This window comes from Podospora pseudoanserina, chromosome 5 (assembly GCF_035222485.1).
Source record: "Podospora pseudoanserina strain CBS 124.78 chromosome 5, whole genome shotgun sequence".
NCBI classification, from domain to species: Eukaryota; Fungi; Ascomycota; class Sordariomycetes; order Sordariales; family Podosporaceae; genus Podospora; species Podospora pseudoanserina.
The window spans coordinates 1766168-1791566 of NC_085924.1; the positions used below are offsets into that span (position 1 = coordinate 1766168).

At 51.0% G+C, this 25399-nt stretch overlaps 9 protein-coding genes across 9 annotated transcripts; 6 read left to right on the plus strand and 3 right to left on the minus strand.

Annotated features, from left to right (window-relative positions):
* Positions 1-77: 77 nt before the first annotated feature.
* QC764_504280 (uncharacterized protein) lies at positions 78-1355 on the plus strand (the record flags this gene model as incomplete). The annotated part of the gene is made up of 1 exon (XM_062947684.1): positions 78-1355. The coding sequence occupies one exon, from the start codon at positions 78-80 to the stop codon at positions 1353-1355; it is 1278 nt and encodes a 425-aa protein (XP_062798912.1).
* A 324-nt stretch (positions 1356-1679) lies between these two features.
* Positions 1680-4966, minus strand: QC764_504290 (uncharacterized protein). The gene is made up of 3 exons (XM_062947685.1): positions 3548-4966; positions 3127-3493; positions 1680-3065 (listed from the first exon to the last, which is right to left on the minus strand). Exons 1-3 carry the CDS (start codon positions 3818-3820, stop codon positions 2137-2139), a joined length of 1569 nt encoding a protein of 522 aa, XP_062798913.1. The 5' UTR covers positions 3821-4966; the 3' UTR covers positions 1680-2136.
* A 167-nt stretch (positions 4967-5133) lies between these two features.
* On the plus strand, positions 5134-6821 carry QC764_504300 (uncharacterized protein; the record flags this gene model as incomplete). Its single annotated transcript, XM_062947686.1, has 4 exons — positions 5134-5716; positions 5781-5835; positions 5892-6705; positions 6772-6821. Exons 1-4 carry the CDS (start codon positions 5616-5618, stop codon positions 6819-6821), a joined length of 1020 nt encoding a protein of 339 aa, XP_062798914.1. The 5' UTR covers positions 5134-5615.
* A 450-nt stretch (positions 6822-7271) lies between these two features.
* On the plus strand, positions 7272-10103 carry QC764_504310 (uncharacterized protein; the record flags this gene model as incomplete). The annotated part of the gene is made up of 1 exon (XM_062947687.1): positions 7272-10103. One exon carries the CDS (start codon positions 7272-7274, stop codon positions 10101-10103), a length of 2832 nt encoding a protein of 943 aa, XP_062798915.1.
* Positions 10104-15637: 5534 nt separating this feature from the next.
* QC764_0078190 (uncharacterized protein) lies at positions 15638-16612 on the minus strand (the record flags this gene model as incomplete). The annotated part of the gene is made up of 3 exons (XM_062940753.1): positions 16475-16612; positions 16243-16418; positions 15638-16081 (listed from the first exon to the last, which is right to left on the minus strand). The coding sequence occupies exons 2-3, from the start codon at positions 16288-16290 to the stop codon at positions 15638-15640; spliced, it is 492 nt and encodes a 163-aa protein (XP_062798916.1). The 5' UTR covers positions 16291-16418; positions 16475-16612.
* Positions 16613-17099: 487 nt separating this feature from the next.
* Positions 17100-18117, plus strand: QC764_504318 (uncharacterized protein). Its single transcript, XM_062947688.1, has 2 exons — positions 17100-17499; positions 17564-18117. The coding sequence occupies exons 1-2, from the start codon at positions 17409-17411 to the stop codon at positions 17965-17967; spliced, it is 495 nt and encodes a 164-aa protein (XP_062798917.1). The 5' UTR covers positions 17100-17408; the 3' UTR covers positions 17968-18117.
* A 296-nt stretch (positions 18118-18413) lies between these two features.
* QC764_504320 (uncharacterized protein) lies at positions 18414-22234 on the minus strand. Its single transcript, XM_062947689.1, has 2 exons — positions 19732-22234; positions 18414-19678 (listed from the first exon to the last, which is right to left on the minus strand). The coding sequence occupies exons 1-2, from the start codon at positions 21442-21444 to the stop codon at positions 19181-19183; spliced, it is 2211 nt and encodes a 736-aa protein (XP_062798918.1). The 5' UTR covers positions 21445-22234; the 3' UTR covers positions 18414-19180.
* Positions 22235-22840: 606 nt separating this feature from the next.
* On the plus strand, positions 22841-23866 carry QC764_0078220 (uncharacterized protein; the record flags this gene model as incomplete). The annotated part of the gene is made up of 2 exons (XM_062940754.1): positions 22841-23282; positions 23722-23866. The coding sequence occupies exons 1-2, from the start codon at positions 23062-23064 to the stop codon at positions 23864-23866; spliced, it is 366 nt and encodes a 121-aa protein (XP_062798919.1). The 5' UTR covers positions 22841-23061.
* A 139-nt stretch (positions 23867-24005) lies between these two features.
* QC764_504325 (uncharacterized protein) lies at positions 24006-24731 on the plus strand (the record flags this gene model as incomplete). The annotated part of the gene is made up of 2 exons (XM_062947690.1): positions 24006-24396; positions 24484-24731. 2 exons carry the CDS (start codon positions 24006-24008, stop codon positions 24714-24716), a joined length of 624 nt encoding a protein of 207 aa, XP_062798920.1. The 3' UTR covers positions 24717-24731.
* Between the last annotated feature and the right edge of the window lie 668 nt (positions 24732-25399).

Sequence of the window (25399 nt, forward strand, 5' to 3'; positions counted from 1 at the left end):
GGTATAATGTCAGCAATCACTGCTCTTAAAACCACCATCCTTCCCTCATCTCCGCTTGAAAATGGACCATCCCCAACATGACACCCCCCTCCTCCCCCCCGCTCTCCATCATCATCATCGGCGCCGGTTTCGCCGGCCTCACCGCCGCAATCGAATGCCACCGCAAAGGCCTCACCAACCTCGTCCTCTTCGAAAAATCCCCCTCCCTCGCCCCCCTAGGCGACATAATCTCCTTTGGCCAAAACTCTTCCCGCATTTTCGCCAACTGGGGCAACCTCCCCGACCTCCTCTCCCCCATCATCCACAAAGCCGACCAAGTCCACTTCCACGACTCCTCCGGCCGTTTTGTGACAACCCAATCCTTCAAAGAAGAACACCTCGCCTGGGGTGAGAGAATAAACGGCCACAGAGGGGAAATCCACTCTTTAGTCTACTCCCACGCCCTCTCCCTCGGGATCCCCATCCGGTTGGGGGTGACAGTGACAAAATACTTTGAAACCCCGTCCCACGCAGGGGTTGTCACCTCCTCAGGGGAAGCTCACACCGCAGACCTCGTCATCGCAGCCGAAGGCGTCCGTTCCAAAGCCAGAACCCTCATCCTTGGGGAAGAAGACCACCCCCTCCCCTCAGGCTACGCCGTCTTCCGGTCTTGGTTCCCCACCCCCCTTTCTTTTTTTTCTTCCCCCTTAACATCCCACCTCGTCTCAAGAGGCGACACCCACAACGCCTGGATCGGCACCGACGTCCATTTTTTAGCGGCGAGCATCAAGAACGGCAAAGAAATCTCCTGGGTGTGCACCCACGTCGACACATCCGACATATCCGAATCATGGCAATTCCCCGGTTCGAAACCAGCCGCGCTTTCGCTCCTCCAAAACTGGGATCCGGTCGTGAAGGAACTGGTCAAGGCTACTCCCGAGGAGAAACTGTTTGACTATAAGCTTGTCTTTCGCGATCCCTTGCCTACGTTTGTCTCACCGGAGGGGAGGACGATACTTGTCGGGGACGCGGCGCACCCTTTTTTGCCGACGTCGATTCAGGGGGCGAGTCAGGCTATGGAGGATGGGGTGGTGCTGGCGGTTTGTCTTGATAGGATCAAGGGGGATGGGACAAAGGTGAAGGAGGCGGTGAGGGTGTGGGAGGGTTTGAGGTATGAGCGGGTGCATCGGGTGCAAAAGACTGGGGTTACGACGAGGGAGCAGTGGCATAAGGCGGATTGGGATGTCATTTGGAAGGAGCCGGAGGTGTTGCATTTGAAGCGGGAGGGGTGGATACTGGATTTTGATTCGGAGAGGGATGCTGAGGAGAGGTATGAGAGGGTGAGGGAGGGGTTGGTAAAGGAGGGGAGGTTGTGAGATAGAGTTTGGTTAGAATGTTAAATTTACCTGAGTTGGAGAAGTCATTGGGGAGTTGGAGAAAAAGTCGATGACAGTAATGATGCAAAGACAGTCGCGGTCCACAGGGGCAGAATCATGGTTTATATACCAGGTCAAAAACACATCATTCAACCAGCCCCAGCACCCTCCACAACACCCTCGTGGTCAAATGGCCAGGGTATTGGGGCTGTCCCCCGCCGGGGCTCATCGCAGCCCCGTAGCCCCGAGACACCCACCGTTCGATTCTTGGTTAAAACCTCTGGGTTTTCGTAACCGGCCAACGCCCGTGAGCGTTTTGCCCTTTTTTCTTCTCACAGTCTATTATTGACTACCTCGGCAATCGACCTCACCAAGTTCATCATCTGATAATTGATTTTTATTTTCATCATCATGGTTCATAACCAGTGGACTGGTCTCAAAGCTTTGGGTTCACAGGAACCTCGTACTATCTGATACAAGAACAGCTGCCAGTTCAATGCCAGGGCAGTCCGCACAAAAGTCGCAGGCAACAAGAAAAAAACATCATTGATTAAACGACATAATATTTCGAACAGGCGACCCCATCCCAAACCTCAACGCTACACATAATCAACGCTCGCAACATGAATAAACCGGGTATCCCAAGGTCATGACCGTCCGCACCCAAAACAAAAACGAAAGAACGACCAAGACGAATGCAAGATGCTCCAAACCTTCCCTTACCAACCGTTCCCAACCCGAAACCAAAACGAAGACCCCGAAACTCATGCCCCATGCGAACCTACACAACTCTCCCCGCTGCCCCCATCCACTGCCTATCACTCGGCACAGAGTCCATCCTTTGATGATAATGATGCAATGTCTGCTCTTGCACCTGTGCCGTAGTCATCTGCACTGCCGCTGGCATAGGCAGATCCGGCAGATCATCCGGCATCGGCCTATTTGGAAACGGCACACTCGGCATCCCTATCCTGTCATTCACTTCATACTCCACGCTGACCTCTTCCGTCTGGATGATCTTCCCAGGCGGCGGCTCAAATTCATCCCCTGCCTCGTCACTCCCGAAAGAATTCGTGCTCTGGTTCCTCGATCGTATCCTACTCCTGCTCCTCGATATGGAGCCCCGTATCGACGACCCCCTACTCCCACTGGGGTACCCATTCGGGTTAAACATCCCAGCACTGAACCTACTAAACCTCGACAGTCGTGACAACCTGATGACGGACCCTGACCTGCTTCCCGGCCGCCCAGAAGAACCTCCGACATTGGTTTCTTTGTTACTGCTGACTCGACTCGCCCGGCTCCAACTGGATTCATTGCGACGATGTCCCTGGGAGCTGATGACCGTCGAGCTGCGACCTGTGCCCTGCGCGTTGGAAGAACCAGTGTATATATCGTGATAAAACTCTGCCGGGCCGGGCGGGGGCCCGTTGTGCTTGAGCAGAGCGCGGAGTATAGGAATCGAAGCGGCAACGATGGTGATTGCGCCCTCGGCTGCGGCCAGAATGGCGAGCTGGGTCGTGGACTCGGTAAACGACGCGTCGGAGATGGAGGGAAGCTGTGTTATCTTGATGATGGAGGTGACGCCGGCAAAAACACCCATGCTCATGGCGACGAGGACGCCAAACTTCTCCTTCTTGTTCATGGTGAGCTTCCAGATGATCTTCCAGGGGAGCAAGGCGAGAACAATATCCATTGCGCCAGAGTAGACTGAAAGCATGTCAGCCAAACGTAAGTCCCTTCTTTTGGTGCAATCGGAGACTCGACTTACTGGCTGTAAAGATGTTATACCTAACCTGGTAATGCTTGGACCAGCAACTTCCCTCCAGATTTGGCTGCCAGATCTTTGCAATTGGCGTGCACTGCCCCCACGTGAGCGCAATCGCCACCCCGAGCGAGAGGTTAACCGTCACGATGATGAACCAGACCAGCCACTTCATCCATCCGTTTGATATGCGCAAGATGGTGATGGCAAACGAGGTCTTGCTCCAACAAGCGGCCAAGATGGAGAAGGTGCCGGCCAAGTTGCAGTATAACAGATAGATGTTGAGGTTCTTGAAGTTGAAGAGCGAGAGTGACCGACCAAAACCGTAGGTGACAGAGACGGAGACGAAGGCACAAGACAAGGCAAGTGCTATCTGTGGCATTGTCAGATAGCTGCTGGGTAGGGGATAGGAAAGGGCACCACTCACCCACGAAGCAATAAGAACATGATCATCCCACCACAACCCTCGATGCCTCAAAGACTTGGAGTACACCCTCAGTGCCAGAAAGGCCGCCGACAAGGCAGTCAAAAACCAAATGGTAAAGTTGATCTGGTGCCCATAATCCACCGTCTGCTTGACCTTGAACCCTGGCGTTTCCGCCTCACCCCGTGCTACCTTGGTCGAGCCATGCGTTGTCGTGGGCTCATGGGAATATGACGTCAAGTCGGTCGTCGTTATGGTGGCAGTAAAGTGCGACATCAGAGTCGCAGCACGCCAGCTTCGCAGAAGATGGCGCTGGCAACGGCGAGGACAGCAACAACAACAAACTACCCGACGACGGCGGTTCCGCTCAACGGCTGCCTCATCTGCCAGTGGGTGGGGTGCAAGGGGGGAACGATCAACAAGAGAAAGCCAGTTCGGGGAGAAAAATCTGGGGCAAGGCGGGATGGCTGCCCGAGATATTGGGTGAGCCGTTCATATCATGGATTCCCCGGACTCTCCCACAACCCGAGGACGGCGAACAAAAAACGAGACGATTGATGGCGATCCCACAGCAGCCGGACGATCGACACATGGTATGTAGCATACCATCACCCCCTCCCCCAAAAAGTCCCCTTCTGTAGCTACCTTAACCCGATTCCTGCGTGATTTACGTAGCTGTTTGCAGGGTTGAGGACAAATGGAAGCAAAGATTGCAAATGACAAGGACAGGCGTCCCACCAAGCACGACACCAACTCCACACGTGCGTATTCGCGGGCCGCCAATGCTGTGCGCGATGTTCCCCAGAAAGAAAGGTGTGGTGGAGCACGGGGCATGGCGTGTAAGTGTCGGAGCTTGGACTCTCGTCTCACATTGCCCGTTTATTACCCCTGGATCTTTGGGGAGGCTCTGTTCTCGGACATCGTTGGAGGTGGATGACAGCGGGAACGTTAATGCAACGACAACGGCGGCGATCCAACGAGTGACAGTTCAACGTTTCGTCTTGGGATGAATCACACGCTGTAGGGCAACTGTGGTCGGTGATGAGCATCTGTGCTTTTTCCGTAAGCGTGGTGTCCAAATGGCTTGGCGTTCTGCGAGGTGTTCACGCACAGGCCATTAATTAGTGAGGTCTTGGATGCAGCACGACCAATTGGGATTTTGCTGCGACGAATTCTCGACGGCGTGTGCATCGTGTGCATACCGAACACGATGTTTAATGAAGGATTGCAATCTTGCGCATAAGGGGGGATTTTTGGGACTGTGTAGTGGAGGTTGGTTATCGTATCTCAGGTGAGCAGCTGCCAACCGGCTGATGACTTAACTGTATTAGTCGAGTTGATCTCTCGAGGTCGTCAACGTCGTGATATCTCGTGGCCTGTGTGATGTTGCTTGGAAAATAGACCACGGAAAATGAAAACGACAGTGTAGAAATATTCAAGTGCAGATGTGTGTGCGGAAAGTTCCGCTCCATACAGCCGACCCAATCATGGACTGCTGCCTATCTGAAAGCTTGAAGTTGGGAAGGAGTCCTCAACCTCTCAGGCAGGCACGCTCGTACAAAACGCACAAACCACATTTATTTTCAACTAATAAGCTTTGGACGTTTTGTTCAGGTTTGTCTTGTCTTTTCATGATCTCCAAGCTTACGAAATAGACCACAATTGGCGAACCAAGCTCACCCCAGTTTCGGCACAGATCCGGGATCCGGACAGGCAACTATATGCAAGCAATTATCAGCCCCATTTGCTATGAATCTATTTCTTCCTGGACTCATTTGCCGGTACTCCCCAGTGCCGAGAAGCAATGCGGCAGCAGCCATGCCGACAAACTTATCCATCAATCAGATGACTGGCCTTGGAGTACCGGCTCCAAGTTAGACGACCTCTCTATATTGACCTCCAAAATAGACAAGATCAGCCAAAAATTTCAAATGAATCTAGCACACCTCCAGCGGCGACATCACCAAACTTTGTCCCCTTGGCCATGACATTTAGCCATGCCTTCTGACTCTTTCATTCTTGTCGTTGTTGATATGGACAACAACAGAGACTGAGTCGCGACACCTCCAACATGCACATACGTTTCCTTGCGGCCGTGGCGCTGACAGCGTCGACGGCAAGCGCCCTGCTACGCTTCTCATGCTCGCAGCTCGTGGTTGAGCGACTTGACCCGTGAGCCCCTCGTTTCGTTAAATACCTAACGATCCCAGACTGACCACGAATCTGTGCCCCTTAGCTTGGTCAATCCTGGAATGGCTCCATCTCCACATCTTCACCAAATCGTCGGAGGCGTATGTTGGTCCTGATACCCCCCCTCGAATAAAAGCAAAGACTGACTAGTTGGTAGAATGCATTCAACGTCACGATGGATCCAGCAACACCACCTCCCTCTCAGGCGACATGCACCACTTGCACCTTCGCCGACGACTTTTCCAATTACTGGACAGCCATCCTCTACTTCCGTGCTCGGAATGGGTCGTTTATTCGGGTGCCGCAAAAGCCAAATATGGGGTTTGAAGCTGCCAATGGTGGCATGACGGTCTATTACACGCCCTTCTTCACTGGCCGTGGGGGGCCGGGCACCGTCACGGCTTTCAGACCTGGTTTCCGAATGCTGATCGGCAAACAAGAATACCGCACCCGCGAAGAAGCCTCGAGATTCCGACAACTTACATACACATGTCTGCAAAACATTCTGACCCGCACTGGAGAGACGCTCGATATGCCCAAGCGGCCTTGCCCGGCAGGAATCATGTCAAATGTCCGATTTCCAACTTGCTGGGATGGCAAGAATCTCGATACGCCCGACCACATGGCACATGTTGCCTACCCTGCATCTGGTACCTTCGAGAACAATGGCCCATGCCCGGCATCTCACCCCGTCAAGATTCCACAGCTCTTCTTTGAAGTTATTTGGGACACATCCAAGTTCAATGCAAAGGACCTATGGCCCGAAGATGGCAGCCAGCCATTTGTCTGGAGCCAGGGCGACGAGACTGGGTTCGGAAATCACGGTGATTATATTTTTGGCTGGAAAGACAATGCTTTGCAAATTGCCATGGACTCCAATTGCGATAGGTGCCCACAGCTCAAGTCTCAGAGCTTAGCCACGGGAAACCAATGCATAGGCCCTCTCCATGTGCGCGAGAAGATTGATGGCTGTAAGCTTCTACCTCTCTTCCAGTTCCAGAATGACGTTGCACGGGCAATGCTGACCATGTCTCTAGGGTTGGATGCTATTCCTGGGCTGACGCCTGACCTCAAGTATCGGAACTAAGTGTAAAAAGACCATAACAAAGATGTTGCGGCCTGGTACTAAGTACAGAAGCACGGGGCTTCCTTTGTTTGGACAATCTCACAAGGGCTTAGTGGGGGGTTCTTTGACTCCAGCTCAAGGACATTTTGGGTGGTGCCTCCAGTTGGATTGTTTCAGCTCGCCACCATTGCAGATGAGCATGGTTCTTTTGGACTGGAATTGTTCGGTACAGTCCTCATCCAGTGAATATTTGTATTAATACGAAGCAAATCACGATATCAGTTGGTTTTCAGACCACAAGCCTCTTTACCACTCTTTTTCGCTCTGGAAGTGACCCCCTTTACCGCGATGACACATCCGACAAGCCTGTTGAATGCTTTCTGTTACACACTGTAGCAGATATCAACTATGAACAGCTCGAGAACCGGACAAGAACCCTTACCCAAGTCTTTTGCACGCCTCAAGAATTGAATGAACCGACAGCTTGGCTATGATCGCATCCTGCACAAGCTCTTTGTCATTCAGAATGGCGAGGAGAAGGATCTGGAATATAGATCTGACTGGGAACAAATACTGATTCAGATTGCTTGCAGCGAAGAAGATGATCGATATGTCGAGATGGAATTTCGACCTGATCTGGAAGATCTCCCCAATGATCTTTGGAGAATTGGAGGGAGTGATAAGCCACCCGTCACAGACAAGCCCTCTTCCTCCCTCAAGCCATCCAATACTACCGAGGAGGAGGAATACAACAGAGCGGTCTTGTCAGCAGTACCACCACCCTCCAAGGAGTCACTTGAGGAACCTGACCAGCCGAATTTCTCAGACTGGGATGACTTTCCTGAGATGGCTCTTGAGCTCGACTTCATCACAGAGAGCGAGTACTGGGACATGAAGTTCCGTCAGCGCCACGCCAAATATCCTACCGGTCTTACTAAGCCGGGGTTTCTGTCTAAGAGAGAGTATACCCACGAGGTCATCAGTCCTTGGTATTTTCTTCCCGACAGGTTCTTTGAAAACACCCCCCCCAGCTCCCCGAGAAGCGTTACCACGAGCATTGTGTCTGCTACCGAAACATTCTATATCGCAACCACTGAATCACCGATTATCTCGAACCCTCGTGCCTCTCCCGAGAAACATGACGAAAAGGCTGAGCCAAATGTGGACAGTTACCAGATCACTACCACCGAGGATCCGGATTACGGCGCAAACTACCGTGATGTCATTGATGACAGCCTCGGGGCCTATAATGATGGCGATACGGAACGCGAATGGAACTCTTGTCTTGAATTCTTCGGCGTCCATGCGGAGGAGTACAGGAGACAGCTCGCCATCAAGGCGTCCTCGGCCACTCACAGCACCCGTGTTCCCGTCAAAAAACTTCCCGGCATGACTGTTGGTTTGTTCGACTACCAGATCATGGGCGTCTACAATCTCCTCAATTTTGTTCTGAATGATGTCAGGGGTGGGTTTCTAGCGGATGAGCAAGGTTTGGGAAAGACACAAGAGATGTTTGGTGTCCTCCTTCTGGCTCACAACCTTCGGCGATGTAAGGCTGATGTTACTGAGTTTTGGAGTCCATCGGCCAAGGGGAAAGCTGTCAAGAAAGGACCGGCTAACAAACATAACGCCAAGAACTCAAAAGGTGCTCGATCCTGCCCTTATGATCAGAAATGGGAGTTCAAATGCTATTGCTACAACGAACTTACCAGAAACCTGGCTGATCGCCTTCCCGATGGACCCAATGTCATTATTGCGCCGGCAAGAAACTGCGGACCCATGGTCAAGGACGCAAAGACCAAACTGGACGGCAAGGTCATCAGAGTCCGTGGTTACGGCACTGACATTCACATGACTGACAAGGACTCCAAGTTGACCTCTGCCGAGCTCGCGTCTCTGCGGAGTGGTAATGCCACAGCCCAGAGCTACTTTGTCATTGTCGTCTCTCCGGAGTCAATCCACAAGCTGGTTGCCGAGTTCGCCAAGAGCAAGACCACATTCACTTCCGGAATCGTCATGCTGGACGAGTTTCACCAATACGCTGCCTCCACTGGCGAGGTCAACCGCGTCACTGTCTGGCTTAAGCACCTTAGGACCTCCAGTATCAATAACAAGCGACTCATTCCTCTGGTTTATTTTGTGTCTGGCACACCTTTTGAGAACTCCCCCTCCGACCTCCGCTCTGCCCTTGAAGTCCTCGAACGACCTCAAATCTGGAGCAAACCCGACCACCCCTTATCATCCGCCACCGTCGCCCACCTCGACGAGTGCATCAAGCTCTTCGACTCCTACACTACCTCCACCACCCAAAGATCTCCCTTTCCCCAAACCAAAATCAACGAATACTACCACCGCCTCGACAAGCTCCTCACCCAACTGATGGTTCGCCGCCTAGCAACCGACACCTTCCAATCCACCAAACTAACCTCCCTCGGCAAACTCAAAGTCAACATCATCGACCACACCCTTCCCTCATGCCACATCCCCCCCCTCCAATCTCTCGCCTCCACCACCATCCCCCCCACCGCAAACCTCAAACTCCCCACCACCGGCCCAGACCTCCTACTCAAACTCCGGTTATGCGGAACCTTCCCCTCCATCGCCAGCACCACAACAAATTTCACCTTTTCCCCCGAGGAGGTATCCACCTTCCTCACCACCGCCTCCGGCAACCCCTCCAAAACACCCTACTTCCCTCACCTCCTCTCCTTCACCCTCCTCTCCCCAAAACTCGCCACCATCTCCTCCATCATCACCCAGATGGTCAACGACAAGACAAAAATTCCAGGGGAGTCCTCCTCCTGCAAAAAGCTGGTTTTATTCTCCCCCCTCGAGGCGGAATCGCTTCTGCTGTTTCTGTGGCTTACTAACCCTAAGCCGGAAGGGGTGAAGCCGGTTTATGTTCATGGGAATATGACTGGTCTGGAGAGGCAGAGGGTGATTGACAAGTTTTTGGAGGTGGGGAACGCGGCGCCGAATGTGCTGGTTGCGCCGACGGGGGTTTGTGGGACGGGGTTTAATCTGCAGAGGGCGGGGTATTTGGTTTTGACGGGACCGACGTGGACGAGGAGGGAGGGGAGGCAGGTTTTTGGGCGGGTGCATAGGGTTGGGCAGAGGGGGGTGGTGAGGTTGTGGGAGTTGAGGGGGGGGTGGAATCCGGGGGAGAGGGTAGTTTTGGGTTTGGGAGGTGGGTTGGAGGTTGGGAATGGGTTTGTTGAGGGGGTGGGGAAAGGTGAGGGGGAGGAGGACAAGAAAAAGGGGGAGGAGGACGATGATGAAGGGAAGGGTAAGGAGGTGGGGTGATGTTTTCTTTTTTGCACGTTTTGAAATTTGTTGATAGGAGTTTAGGGGCAAGGTAGGTAGTTAGCATGCTCTGGAGCATGGTGTACAATGTATTTGGTGTGTTTTCCTTGAAAGTTTGTCTTTGTGTAGCCATTGAGAGATGTCACTACATCTGACTCTCATTTGCATTCCTATCATCACCGCTGCCTGCAGGCCCGTAGACAGTCAACCTAATACCAAAACAAACTCCGACCAACCCAATCCTGGCTTCTTAACAAACCATACAGAAGCGCTTGCCCAGAAAAGTCTAGCATATCCGCTCCCAGCAAATACTCACAGCCGACCCGCTGACTTTGAACTAGGTCTGTTGTTTACCACAACACGCCAAGACTCAGGGGTTGATCACAAACCTCAAAACAAACCGGCGGTGACTCGCACACAAGAGCATTCATTGCTCAGGGCTACCAGTTATACTTTTTCCATGTGTTGTGTATTTAATTATTGCTAGATCTCACACGAAAGGTCTTTTCTTCCCAACAACTTCTCCATCACAACTTGAGCCCCTGAACCCGGGGGAGAGAGAGATACCAACTCATCACAGTTGCTCCTGATGACAACTTGCGGTCTGTGTCTGGTAGCGGGAGCATAGATATTTTGCCGTCCGATCTCACGGTCAGTATTGTTATGGCTTCGACAACAAGCTGTTTTTCGACTTGCTCTTGTGATTCGAACTGTGGGCAGCTTGGGGGATGCTCTGATGTCAAGACAACGATGGCCAGTGGAACATCACGGATTATCAGGCTAACCAACTTTTCTATAATGCCTAAGTAGTAGCATTCGTCTTCTACTACACTTTTCTATGCTTTATTCATGATGCGCCAGCAGGCTTCCAGTCTCTTGTTTACCTAGGAAGCATCAACACCGGGCAATGGGAGCAAAAATACTTTTCCACCCGAAATCTCTAGACCCTATCATCTGATTCCAAAACACAATTTTCCAGTTATTGCTCTTGCAATCCTAGCTCTTGCTGGTTAGGTCACTCTCTGATGTCGTCATCAACGCCGACAGCCAGTAAAACCCCATTGATTATTGAGCTATTGGAGTTTTCTGTTCACTTCAAGAGCAACTATTGTCTTATTTTATTTATCAACCGTCCAGATCAGCCAGTAAGACCACATCAATTATGGAGCAAATAGACTTGTTCAGGAGCAACTACTGTCTTATCTCCCAGGCCCGCTATTCACCGGCTCCCAATAATTGACGACGTCGTCATGGGTGGAATCTTGTCCTCCTGGTCGAGGATGCGATGCTTTTACTTTTCCCGCTCTCTCCCTCTTTTGTCCCCTCACACTCAACAACCTCCAGAGCCCTCTCCTTCTTATATCCAACATTATCCAGAACAACTCTGGGCAGAGGGCAAACTCTCCAATACCTCCAACACCTCCAACACCACCAATCACCAGCAAAATGCCTTCCCCTACATCATCCCACAGCCCCGGCTCACACCATTCCGGCCACGGTTCAACCTGGTTCCCGACCGCCGGCTTCACCTGGAAGAACAGCATCGAGTCTTCCAAACTCAAGGTCCTCCGCATCACCGAGCGGAACAGCACCCTCGTCCGCGCGGTCGGGACAGCTGCTCATCACCACTTTCAAGGATCTTGCTCGGATGAGGCTCGACTCGCCTGCGCGCGAGCACATCCTGGATTTTCTCTCTTGTGCTCACGAGGGTTGCCGCTTTGGCAGGGAGTTGTCTGAGAACATGTGGTAGGTCATTCTCCAAGCTACGAAAGCGCAATGTACTAAGCCTTTTGGACTTTGCAGGATCGAGTCTGGGTGAGTATCTTCGCAGACCTCCAAGACTCAGCAGGATGGTATGTCAATCAAAAAAATGGCTTTACACGACTGTTTCCGTGGAGATCTTTCACTGATACATGTTCTTTCTTACCTCCCTCTATAGCTGAGAAGTCCGACATTCCCGAGCTTGCCCAGGCTGCTGATGGTCTGCTCAAGGCTTGTAACGAGGATGGCAATGAGTGGGAGTGAGCTTCGCTCGAGATGATGGCATACCTGAATGAGTTGCTTGGGGAGGTTTCAGACTGAGTTTGTTGACTCTTTCTAGAAAAGGTGTCAGGGGGGTGGCTTAGGTAGGCCGATGGTTTCATTCTCAGGCGTTAGTGGTCAATCGATTCAGGGATTCTTTTTTTTCTTCTTCAAAAAGTTTGATGTCGCTGCACATGATCATATATCAAAACCTTTGTGTCTTTCCTGTCCTTTCCTGTAAGCCTCAATTGCTGTGAGATGGGAAGTGATTATACAGCCTGAACATGATTACACCAATTATAAACTTCAGACACATTTAGACCCGTTTGTATTGGTAAAACCACATCACAGAACAGTCAGCTCCTCACTTCGAGTCCTTCGAACCAGGCTTCGCACCTCACGAGGAACGGACAACCATACTTCCCGCTCACCCTTGGGTCTGTCCGGGATCTTGCCCATTACAAGGGCCTCTTTTGCTTTGATATTCTGCTTGGATCGACATGATGGTACTCTTGCCAATCACTTCTGGAACAGACACTTGGAGCCCTTGGTCGTTTACATCAACAGAACTTTTAACCCTAACGGTTATCTTTTAAAATAAGATAAATATTTGGATTAGTGAAGAGGTTCGTTTAGATGGGTATAGATAGTTGCTTGGATTAAAAAGCCGATACTATCAAAGTTGATATCCACCATTCAATACGATGTGGCATGTTTGGTATCTTCTGTTATTTTGAGTCTCTCGCTGCGTTACTCCTAACTTCAGCACAAAAGAACCTGACAACAAGTCATCATCTGCGAAGGCTTATTTGTTCCATGATCTCTTTGGGTGTTTTTTAGATAACGTACATTATAAGCGAGTGCACCATATAAGCGAGTGCACCACTTTCCACCACCCTACGAATACTATCCTCAATTACACCACATCAGCACAAGGAATTAACTATAATTACATCAGAAACAGCTGAATCTGAGGCATCTGCAGCTTCCTGGCAAGTGCGCGCATTATGGCCAGGCTTGCCGCACACACTACAGCACTGAACCTTCGTACGAGCCCCCCCCTGCATTACTACTATCCGGCTGCGTTTCTTGCACTCCCTCCTTATCCACGGCCTTCTGATCCAATAGATCCTGTGCCTCTTGTATAGTAACTGACCCTCCAAGCCTTACACGTGTTTTTTTTTAGCTCTCCGGCGCTTGCTTAGTGCCTCATTGGCCTTACGGAGCGAAGAGACCTCTGCACGAAGGAGAGCCACCTGGTGCATTATAGCCGTTGTACCCTTAGTAAGCTGGTCTACCGCAGCTAGCATTGAAGTTGGGGAGCTATTTTGATGGTTAGTAATGCGAGTCTTGATGAGCGTTGATTGTGAATTGGCTTCTCGAGGGTTGTGTGGTGTCTGGGAGACCCAAGGTTGTGTAGTGCCGGGCCGTGAGTTTGGAGGTATTGGCGTACGAAGCTTCATATCCAGCTTAGAAAGTACCCTCTCTGGATCGTACGGTATAAGGCCAGCGCCCGTAAAGCCACCCTGTATATTCTTCTCTGTTATAGAGACGAAGAAGGCCTCGCGGAAGGCACAGAGGAACTCGAGCTTGCTTATATGGTTGATATATATACGTATTAAGTCTTCGATCTGGCGACCGTACGCCTGTTTTAGCGGCCCAAAGTAGCTAACATCGAGTGGCTGGAGGAGGTGGGAGGAGTGTGGAGGTATGTAGAGCGTAATAATGTTGTTTTGCTGGTAATAGCGCTCGAATTCGGTCGAGTAGTGGCTTTCGTGGCTATCGAGGATTAATAACCGGTATTTGCCTTTTGTACGGGACGCTGTATAATAGTCGAAGTGCTTGATCTAATCTAGGCCTACCGGATTGGTAGTCCATCCATTATCGGTGGTTACGATACGCCAGGTGGACGGTAAATTGCATTCGGTATACCAGTTAGCAAGGTAGTACTGTGCGGCTAAGATAATAAAGGGAGGGATAGCCCAGCCGAGGGCATTAACTCCCTGGATTACCGTTGCCCATTCGCGGTTGCCAGGCTGGGCCAGTTTTGCCTTGCTAAGGCCGTCCGAGGTCGTAACTACCATACCCGCGAAGATAATACCCATTATAAACCCAGTCTCGTCGAAGTTGTAGATATCGTTATCTATAATACCGTACTTGGCCTTAGTGTTCCGTATAAGCGCAAACCACTCGGCAATAACCTTTAGATCCTCGCACTTAGCCCTCTGGTAATCGTATCTACGCGTAAAACGCGTACGGAGCTGTGGCTGGCGTTTGACGAAGTTGTGTGCCCAGAGCTTGCCAACAGGGGGCGCGTCGCGTACGCGTAGCAGTTGGTTGGCTATATCTTCCACACCACGTAATCTTGGTGGAAAAGCTCGCGCATATAGCTCAATGATATATTGAACAATAGCATCCTCTTCGGATTGAGTAAGCTTCTTCGATTTGGGCGTGGTATCGCGTCGTGCAGGCCGGCCAGCGCGTCGTCGTAAGAGAGTCGTATGGTGGACGTTGTAGATCTTTCCTGCGGCTCGGAGGCTGAGATTTTTATCTTTTTCAAGAGCTTCGAGGGCTAAGATCACCCTGGCTTCCTTTAAAGTAGAAGGCATATTGGGTTATGTAGAAAAAGTCGATGTTAGGTAGAAGGATAGTGCGTCGCTTAAAAAGTGGTGCACTCGCTTATATGGTGCACTCGCTTATAATGTACGTTAATGAAATGCGCCCTAGCTCTTCTAAAATGATACCGCATTGTTTATAGATTGGTTTTCCCATTGTTCTTTTACCTCGCTGCCAGGCTTATATCGCACATGCTATATCACTGACACATTTGGCCCACACCCGGTGCTTCCGATTATTATTTCTCCTCTTTGATGTATATATTTTCAACCTTGAAAATCACACTGTTTTACCAGGTGAGTGACTATCAGGCATTACGAAAACCCCTTTTGTATTTTTTTCTCTTTATATGTTTACACCCTCCAAGTGTCATATTAGACACTTAGGGACATGAACGACACCCACAAAAGCTAACGATGCTGAGTTATCTTTATGATTACCTGGATTTCGATCAGTTCGCCTAAGGCTCTGGCGTTTGTCGAACTTATAACCCACATTTGATATTCCTCCCACCATATCTTACCACACGGTAGCCTTAACCAGGCGCTAACGACCACCAAGACCAGAGAGGTCCCCGTCCATATCACAGGGATTGAACATGCTAACTAACTGCACAAAGTGTGGTTGCTCCCAGTATTCACCTTGTCCCACCTTTTGTCAGGCCTACACGTGGGTTGCTCTGTGGTTTTAGAGCTTCTTTTCACAGACTCGTATAGTTTTCTTTTTCTCTGTTAGGTTTCTATACCTATCTATGTAAACTACCTATATTCTGTAGCATTTGTGTAAATCTCCCTTAACCCGAGCAAGGCCAAAGCAAAATCGTATAACCAACACACCAGCTCGCAAAACATCGATTTCCATTCCCATCCAGCCATCTGCCTTATTCATACCAGGAATCAAAAACCCAGGCGGGCCAACAACTTATCCAGGTGCTTCTCATTATCATTCCTGCATTCAATAATCACCTCCTCCGTCGGACGGGCCAAAATTTCCGCGTTGGTAACACGCCACGGCAAAATCGCACACAGGATCGCATCAACATCAGCCACCTTATCAGTCCCATCAATAGTCCTCGGTCGCCTGACTCCTTCAGCCTCCAATGCCTCCCATTCCCGTGCAACAACCCAATCAACTCCCGAGTCTGATTCGCTAGTAGATGGCAGGGAGGCAGGAAACCCATGAAGCTTGGCATCCCTCAACGCTACCTCCCAACTCTCTTTATCGCAGGACCAACCTCGAAATTGACTCCCAAGCCCGTCAAATGAGCGAAGAAACTCGTAAGCGGGGTAGGAGATCCAGGCAAAGTCGTAATCTATTAAGGCGGTTATACGCCCCGACGTCTCGTCTAAATAAGACGTTGGTTAGGCCTAGATTGGGCATGGTCCGCTATCGACAAAGACAAGGCACAAGAGTCTGATATGGTTGGTATTATCACTGAAATCACAGTGCACCACCACCTTGTCATCCTTATCGCTCAATAACCGATGAACTGCTCACATACTCTGTCAAAGGTTTCCTGTGTCTTCACAATAATTACTGACGACTGCATCGTGATATATCTCAGCACCAGCGTTGACAGCTATCGAGTGCGAACGGGTCACATTTCTCCCGTGCATTTGGCATTGAAACATCACCATTTCAGGGGGGAGCCCAACCCTCACAACGACAAACTGTGGGCTGATTTGTATGATTGTGAGTACCCAAGGCCACACCGTCCCGCGCAGGACACTTACTAATTGTTTTTCCAGTTGGAATCTCCAGAATCAGCACGGAGGAGGCGAGACCAATGGAGAACAAGACACTTCCAATACCCGGCGATGATAGGTGGATATGCTGTCCAGCTGGCTGTTTTCCACCAACTTCACTGCCTGGTATGATTAGTGATTCTCTTATTCTTAGTTTTGAATCTTGATCGCTCGGGATTGGTTTCGCTGACATGCGGCAACAAAACATGAGACGAAAGGGCATCTATCGTGGGGTGACAAGTCAAAACACGGATGACTCGATGGGGATTGAGCACATAGATCACTGCATTGATATGCTACGGCAAAGCATTATGGTTAGCCGCAATCATCGACCCCTTAACCTTCTGGATATCTAGGTATCTAACATGGCGACCCCTGCTCGGTGTAGTAGCGACGTCACCCCACCACTTTTGCTCGGATGTCACTAAACCACCCCACGAAGGTCGTTGCCGAAGTCGTTCACACATGTCGTAGTCTTTCCAAGATTCAGCAATGGGCTTGGAACAGGCGACTTATGCACAAGGTGGACAAGGATATTGTCGTCAAGGATGATCCTCTCGGCTGGGGGAAGTATACTTACACCCCGTGAAGGAAGCACATGCGTGGGTCTTTTGCGAGGGTTCAGGGATACAACCAGTCAAGCTATGGAATAAACCGTTGTCTTGAGCGGGACCAACGGGCATAACACATGCCTGGACACATGGCTGAGTCGTTGGGGGCAGTTTCCAACTTGTAAGGATTGAGGTTAGGTACCTACCATGAGTGAAACTGGGATCCAAAAGTCCGGTTATTAATCCTTTCAACATGCATTCTTCCTCGTCTCAATTCGCACAGCGATCACCCACCACGCACGCTAACAACATTGTTATGTCTGAATACTAATAAAGGTGTAGATCCGTTGTCGGACCTAGAGAGGTCGCCCATGAGGTTTGATGCTGAGCTGGGGGAACCGTCTGTTTTCAAGGGACAACCCCGGGAAGAGCTCGATGAGATGTGGGACTCTCCGGTTGACCGTACGTACTCAAGTGCCCTAAACATCAAGTTAGCAGTGTGAGCATGCTGATGCGAAGCTCGCAGAACCAATGATCTTGGTGAACAACGAAACACTTCAGGCGTTCGACCCAATATCCAAGCCTACGAAAAGCGCAAATCGGCACTACGCCCTGGTGGAGGTTTTTTCATCAGCTCCACTGCTTGAATATATCACCCGAAAGTTCATTTGGAGAAATCACTATCAGCATGTCGATACTTTCCAGGATCCGCCTGAAACGACCTGGGAACATGTTGATCGCTGCATCGATCTTCTTCGCCAGGTGCTCATGTGCCATGCCGATACTGGCTTTATCTTCTACACAGACCACGGGGATGCCCAGCCTGAGGCACGTGTATCTACAGTTCACATGTGTCGCAATTTCTCTCGTATCGTCAATTGGGTCAACGACCACGACTCCTCGCTCGAAATATTTGCTGGGATTCTTTGAGGGCCAGATGATCGGGGAAACATGTACATAATTAGGTACTGTTAGAAACTGCTTATCCACGGCGGTCGAGAAGAGAAAGGCAATGTATCTAGTAACTAGAACAGTGGGTGATTTTGGCATATCCTAAAATAAAGATTAAGCATATGGTGGATGACATGTGGTATCCTGCCATGACAATGTCAGTAGCAAAACACAGAGATTAGTTGGATGACTAGGCTAACACCAAACGGCCTGTAGAAAGGAGCTTCGGGAAGAGGTCCCGTACCATCATATTGGAGTGTAGGGACTGAATAAAGCCTGGACACAAATACGAATAGATTTCAGGTTCTTTTTCAAGTATGGCTTTCATATGAATATTTTTGGGTAGACCTCACAAGCATCACAGGCAGCACAACCACCACAATCATCACGAACATCACATACTAATCAACATCATATATAAACAGAATCAAAGAGTATCATAGCAACAGGGTATCTCCCTAATGTATTTATACTCCCATCGATACTCCTCATATCACTTCAACCTTTTCCTTCCCTCCCTCCCGTCTATCCCACACACCGAATCAATCACTCCTCAGAATATAGCTTCCGCCTGCAAAAACACCAAACCGCCCCTCATCCCCTTAGCGTTATTGCCTGCTGCCTGCTCAACATACAACTTGAACAACACCACACAACCCCCGCTACCAAGAATAAAAACTCGAATTAAGATATACACAATAGTAATAGTACAAGACTATTATCTCAAAGTAGAATCAGAAAGGAAGAACCGAACAGAAAAGAAACCAGCTGTGAACAAAAATTGGGCCGCCCCTGGAAAAAAAAAAAAAAAAAAAGGTCGAATAGAAGAACACCGGGGCCGCGAAAGAAAAAGAAGCGAAGAACTAGGTGAGGTAGCCGTGGCTCCATCATACGCCAGCTCCAAGGTATAAACGCCTGATGCCTTGACGGAAAAAAAAGAAAAAAAAAGAAAAAAAGACAAAACGCAGCCTCTGGGTAAACAAGGTTAAGGTGTTCGATACCCGCATTGTTTCATGACTGCGTTCGAAGTGTATGTTGTTGGGTTGGCGTGTAAAGGGTTGCAAATATATGTACGTTGGTCTTTGCTTCGCCTTGTTGTAGTGTACCCGGTCGTGAAAAAATTGTCGTCTCTGTCTCATATATACTGCCCACATGCCCAGAAAGAAAAGGAAACAAAGGCCGTGGTCACAGATCAGGTTTTGCCAGCATCCCTGACGGCCCGCATCCACCTCTCCTCTTCACCGTTGCCGCCAACAACACGAGGTGCCTTTTGTTCTGATGAAAGGTTCAGCGTGGCCTGGACGTCCGCCATGTTCTTAGCACTGAGGAGCGTCATCTCATTTCTGAGGAGATAAGCCACGCCGGCACGGATCATGATGGCATCGCCTTCAAAGACATAAACATCCCATAGCCGAGTGGCCTCGTCCAAGGCGAGCTGGCGGGTGAAAAGGGAGGTGAAGATTTCGGAAAGGTAGGCATCCGGGCCGTGGTCAGGGAGGTTCGTCAGATGGTCGTAGAGGTTGGGTGCCTTCTGGGCCAGAGTCTGCAGCAACAGGTTGTAGGCAGACGACTTGGCCCCGGCGTCAGATGCATAAAAGCTGAGTGGCAGGCCCCGATTAAGGACGTTGGCAAGTGCAATGAAGGCATCAACTGGGGTTGGGAGGTTGAGAAGCAAAAGTGCCGCGATGGTCTGTTTTGTGGTTAGCATGAGCCAAAAAGAACAAGAACCGGTAAGCAACTCACGTTACACCCAGACACGTAGCCAATGTCACTGCGGTACATGGAATAAGCCTTCAACACATCGACCAAGCTCTGGTTGAGCGGGCCTCCAGGCTGGAAGATGCGAAGGTCTGGCCATGTTCGGTCCTGGACGTCCCTTCTGATCAAGTCAAACCAGCCAACAGCACGGGCATCTTCCATGCTGGCATGTCCAGACTTTGTCTTTGCTTCGGCGTCACGGGCACGGCTCAATGCAGCGTCAAAAGATGTCTTGGTCAGGCCCAAATCATTGCCAATCGCCCTGGTCCATACGGCTCCTCGACTCCGTGGTGCGATTCCTCGCCACCACATATCCCTCGTCCTGCGCTCGCGAACAGCCTCGTTCCACCGGGGCAAAATATCACGTTCCCAAATCGCCATCATGCTGTTTGCTGCGATATCACGGCACTCTGAGCGAACACGCTTCGCATCTTCCCGACGCCTCTCGGCCTCGTGGCTTTGGGCCATCATCTTCTGGTACTCCTTCAGGTGCCTGCGCTCCTCGGCAGGATCCTTGGGGGGAAGCCAAGATGGGCGGGTGCGGGACAAGACGGCCTCTTTTTCTTTGGAAATGGGTAATGGATCAATCATGATGTTGGATTTGCGGAGAGGGGGCAGTTCGGCAAATGCGGACTTGACTCTGGGCTTCGCATCCGTCTCGGAAAGCCTTCTGGGGGTAGGCATCGAGCCTGTGCTAGACCGTTGAGCTCTGTGCTCCAAATCCTCGGCATGCTCCTCAAGCTTCTCTGTGAGGGCCTTGGCGTCGGGGTTCAGGTCGTTCAGAACCGAGTTCCAGCTCTTGGATCTCGTTGCCACAGGGCTCGTCACCCTGCTGGAGGCGGCGGAACTGAGCGTGGAGAGGGCAGATTCGGATTTCCACATGGGGGATCGGAGGCAGCCTTGGGCCACGGCAACCGGAGGTGTACCATTTCCGAAACTGCGCACTCTCTCCTTGGGAGTTCGCTCTGGGGATGGCGTTTTTGATGAGGGCTGGCTCTTGGTGCGCTCACTGGGCGGCCTGGGCGAAAGGGGAACGTTGTCCAGAACAAGGCCGTCGGGAATGTCGTCTCCGTCATCCTCGTCGCACTCCAGCTCGAGTTCCATGGCCGACTTGCGCTCTCGGTTGGACTGCCAGCTGCTTCGTCGTGGCTTCGGAGCAAGGTTGGTGTCTCGTGGGGCGAGTGTGAGCCCACCTGGACTGGGGCTTCTGAGCCGCGCAGTCAAGCTCAAAGCAGGACGCAGAGCGAGGTTGCGCATTGGCATTGGGCTGGTTTGCGGTTCCGGCAAAGGCCCAAGGCTGTTCACGCGGCCATTGACAGCTCGCAGGCTGGAGCTCTGCAGTGGAGCGATACTGGGGCGCGATTTGACCGAAGAGGCGGAATCCCGCTTTGAGCGTGTCCTGGAGGATTCGCGAGAGCTCTGGAGTCGTGGCGTAGAAGCCGACATGGGCCGCTTAGTAACGGATCGCGAATCGTAGGGATTTGTAATGCCTTTGGGGTCGGATAACCGTCGAGGATCGATTTGGCCGTCATCGAGCCCAATTTCTTCAAAGTGACTAACATCGGCAAGCACACTGCAGTCGTCCGAGGCAATGGAGCTGAGGGAGGAGGATTTCGAGGATTTGGAGGCCGTCATGCCCGGAGGCGAACCTGGCCCGGGCAGGACGGCATCATGAACGGGTCTCTCATAGATCATCATCTTGGCATGATCCACCAACAAGACCGATGTCGATATGCGAATTGGAAGGTTTTATTGTTTGGTTTCCTGAAGTCGAGAGTATGGATGCGACGGGAAGCGTCGCAGTGCAGTCGTTTCGGAGCCAACCGCTGGATTGACGATATGGCGCACGGCGTCTGAGCGGCAAACCCCCTGAAATGCCGAGCAGATGTCTCACGATAGGGTTTGGGTCGAAGAGCGATTGGGCGACAGGAACAAACAAACGTGGCGCGCGACTCGGCTCGGAACAAAAAGCAGCAGCTGGTGATATATTAACTACTCCGGTACGCAGGATGCTGTGAACGATTGATTTTCTTCGTATTATGCTGCGGGCGGCTGCAATAACTATTATGTAGCGAATGTCGTGGTTGTGTGGTGTGGTGTGGTGTGGTGTGGTGCTATGGTGGTGGTTGGTGTGGGTGTGGGATGAACGAGTGTCTGGCCGACGTCGAGGAGACGGACGGGCCTATTGTTTGTTAAAGAAGGGGAAAAAAAGAGCGACGTGTCGAGGGAATCAGGAATCAGGAATCAGGAAATCAGGATGGAGAGAAGGAAAAAAACGAGTCAAGATGCGGTGGGCGATGGGCGCGCAAATGACGAAGAAACTAACGGCGCAAGCGAGAAGGGGGTAAGAAAGCGCGGGTCCTGAAATCAGACCTGGCATCAAATGTGGGGCACAGCCTATGAAAAGCCGCCGCGAGCATCTCCCAAGATGAGCTAAAACCAAGGCACAAAGGGAAGCCAGGAACCGGTATCTCGATTGAGAGAGTCGTGATATCAGATGCAGAAATTTCCCTGTGTTGTTACAGATAAGCGTGAAAATGCTCCAATCCGGTTGCGGCCGCCATCTGATATCATTCTTCCATCCGTCCATCCTTCCGGCCATGGTGGACAAAAACACCGGCCACGGTTAATACCCAACGGTACAAGCTGAACAGGCGACGGTGCCCCCGCCAGTAAAGTCATGACTTGTACTGCCTCCCCGGAACAGCGTACCCAGACCAGGCCCATGCAGAGCCACTTGTGCACTCCCGATTCATGAAGATATTCGGAGTCAGTCAGCGGCCTGCTCTGTTCCCTCCCCACCAACAAGGCCACCGACAGCAGAGGTTGTGAAACAGGTGTGGGAGCAACGGTGAGGTGCGGAAACACTGTGGCTTGCAGCTTCACCACTCTGCCCGCGGGCCGGCTGTGGCGTCCGGATGCTCTCCATGAGGGAACACCCTCATTTCTCACCCCCAATCTCGATGCATTTCCCACTCTGTAGAAAATGTAGAAAAAGTGGACCGCAACCTCGTCAACAGAAATGCACCTTGGATATCTCCATTTTGCTTTTCTTCTTTGTTTTTTTTTCTTTTTTTCTCATCGTTCCAGAATTGTGAGATGGAGCAATCGATCGGGGCCTGGAAATGAAGGAGGGGCGCGCCTAGTCTCTGGACAGGGCCTGTGGCGGGGAAGACGTTGTTTGGGGATTCGGTGGTTTTATGCCACCGCCAGGCACAGCACCACAGAAACATCGCGCATAAACCGCAACGCCTTTCCACATTCCAGGGTCCTCCTCCATCTCCAACTCCCCGCGTCTCACGGTTGGCAACTTACATGTCGCACAGTAGGCTGGTCGGTTCGGTTGAGGTTGATGATCCTCGGGAGCTGATCTCGGGGGAACAACCCGGGATTGCTGCGGTAGCAAGCAAACGGATCTCGCCGGTATCACCGTCTCGCCCACGATATCCACACTTCGGGCCCCGATTATTTTCAGCTCCTTTTGAGTTTGGCCACTGTTTCGCTCCACCGGCTTCAGCTGCTTTTAGCAGTCGAAGGTCCTTCTCCACGATGGCTTCATGCAACGTTTGTCTGGTGTCATTCTGAAAAAGACGTTTTATATCAACGTCCTTTTTCTCATTTCTTTTTCACTTTTTCCTTTTTGCCAGCCCTATCGTGACACCGTTTTCTTGCAACCAAGCAAAGTTGCTGATTTTGCAAAACTTAGCTCCCGGCTGGGCAAGCGGCATTACTCTAGAGAACCCACTGCTAGCTCTTGGCGACAATGACGGCTTCATCCATGAAGCATCTTCTGAACAAAGCTGTCAGGCATAACTGACTTGGTAGTTATCTAAGCTAAGTGTCGGCAGGTGTAGGACTGGTCACTGGATGCTATTTCCAAAGTCCCTTGGTTTTACCTATCTGAAGGCACATAGCCTACTTCTCGACTCTTTGCTGTCTTGATCTTACTGGAGCCCCTGAACCCGCCATAAGCAGAACAAAAGTAGCGGTGACTATTGCTCCTGCATGGACCCAACGGCGTCACAAGATGATATGGGATCAGAGGAACAGTGTAGAGGAAGGAGCAACCCTTTGTCTGTTTGCCAGGTCACCGAGTGGCCCCGTGATGCTCTTCGTTTGAGTCGCTCCAAGGCCCCATCTCAAAAGATGGTCGACCAGCTTCCTCCTGGCTATTCAAGCCATGACTTTTCCTCTCCTCAACGACTTGCCCTCCAGAAACACAACCAGCCCATCCAACACCTGCAGAGCAAAACCTCAAGATGTTCGCCTCTGTCAACACGCTTGCCATCGGGCTCTTCGCCCTCACCACCTCCTTGACCAGCGCTCAAGGAGGCCCGGGCTTCGAGAAATTCCACAACTTTTCCAAGACCTGCACCAACATCACCCTTGATGGTTACGGTCTTTCAGCTGATTGCACACCCCTTGACCCCTCCAAGCCTTTGGTCAAAAACCCCGTTACCGTGCTGGACTTCTGCGTTGGTTTCAACGACATCACTATGAAGCTCGCGGCCTCCATATATGGCAAGCTCAGCAGAGACTGTGACAAGTGCATCCTGACTGCCGATCCTGGGGCTATTCTGCAGTGCGAGTGCGAGTTCTGGGACACGAACGAGGAGAAGTACGCGATCAAGAATGTGACAGGGGATCTGGGTAAGTTGTTATTTTCTCTCTCTTCCAGACCTTGAATCGTGAAGACACTCACAACCAAAGGTTGCTAACAAAGTAAACTTACAACAGACACTGTCTTCACCAACTATGACGGTACTATGTCATGCGTCGGGACTGAAACAGAGAGCACACCCGACGACTGGACCACTACTCTTACACCCACCGCCTTCCCCACGACTTTACTACCTCGAATACTGAAATCAGAACCCAGTCGAAATGAGATGGGTTCGGACATTTGGAAACGAGGGGGCAAAGTTCGGCTGTGCTGGACTCACATCAACCAGACTGTCTTCGGTGCCTAGGTAGGTAGTTAGGCCTGTAACTGGTACTGGGTCAGCAAGATGCAGTGTCTTGCTTTCTCTCGTCATCCACAATTCAACAGTAGGTTGGCATCCGGGTGTCTGGCTCCTGTGAATCGACTTCACCATTGTGAAGATAACAGCGTTCAGGCAATCACCAGAAACCCAACCCATCCTTCTCACACAGGCCTTTATTTCCCCTTCACCTTCCCTGTCACTTACATCCCTCCACGTCTACCTGAGTATGCCCTTTCACATCCAACCAAACACTGAAGCCCAAGTGCCAGGCATGACGATAGACCCCCCATTTATCAACAATAACGAACCAACCCCCTTTCCAGCCCAGAACAGTCTAGATAACAACCAGCAGACCAACAATCATCTTCCACACCCCAAGAGATCAAAATTGCCACACAAGCTGTGCCACATACCCAAAACACACGCACCAAAAGACTCCCACCCCCAATCACCAAACCAACCGACAAGACCGGACCCTCGGTGTTGCTAAAGTTCTCCGTTCCTTGGCCAATATTCTACTCCACTCCTTCCCACCTTGGTTCCGAAATCTCGGACTTCTCTTCGGTGATTTTGGTTTTTTGACGCATGGTTGACTTCTTAGCTGACTGTCCATACGTTCTTGGAAATGATGTTCCCAGCCCCAAAACTCAAATCCCTAACATCTACCT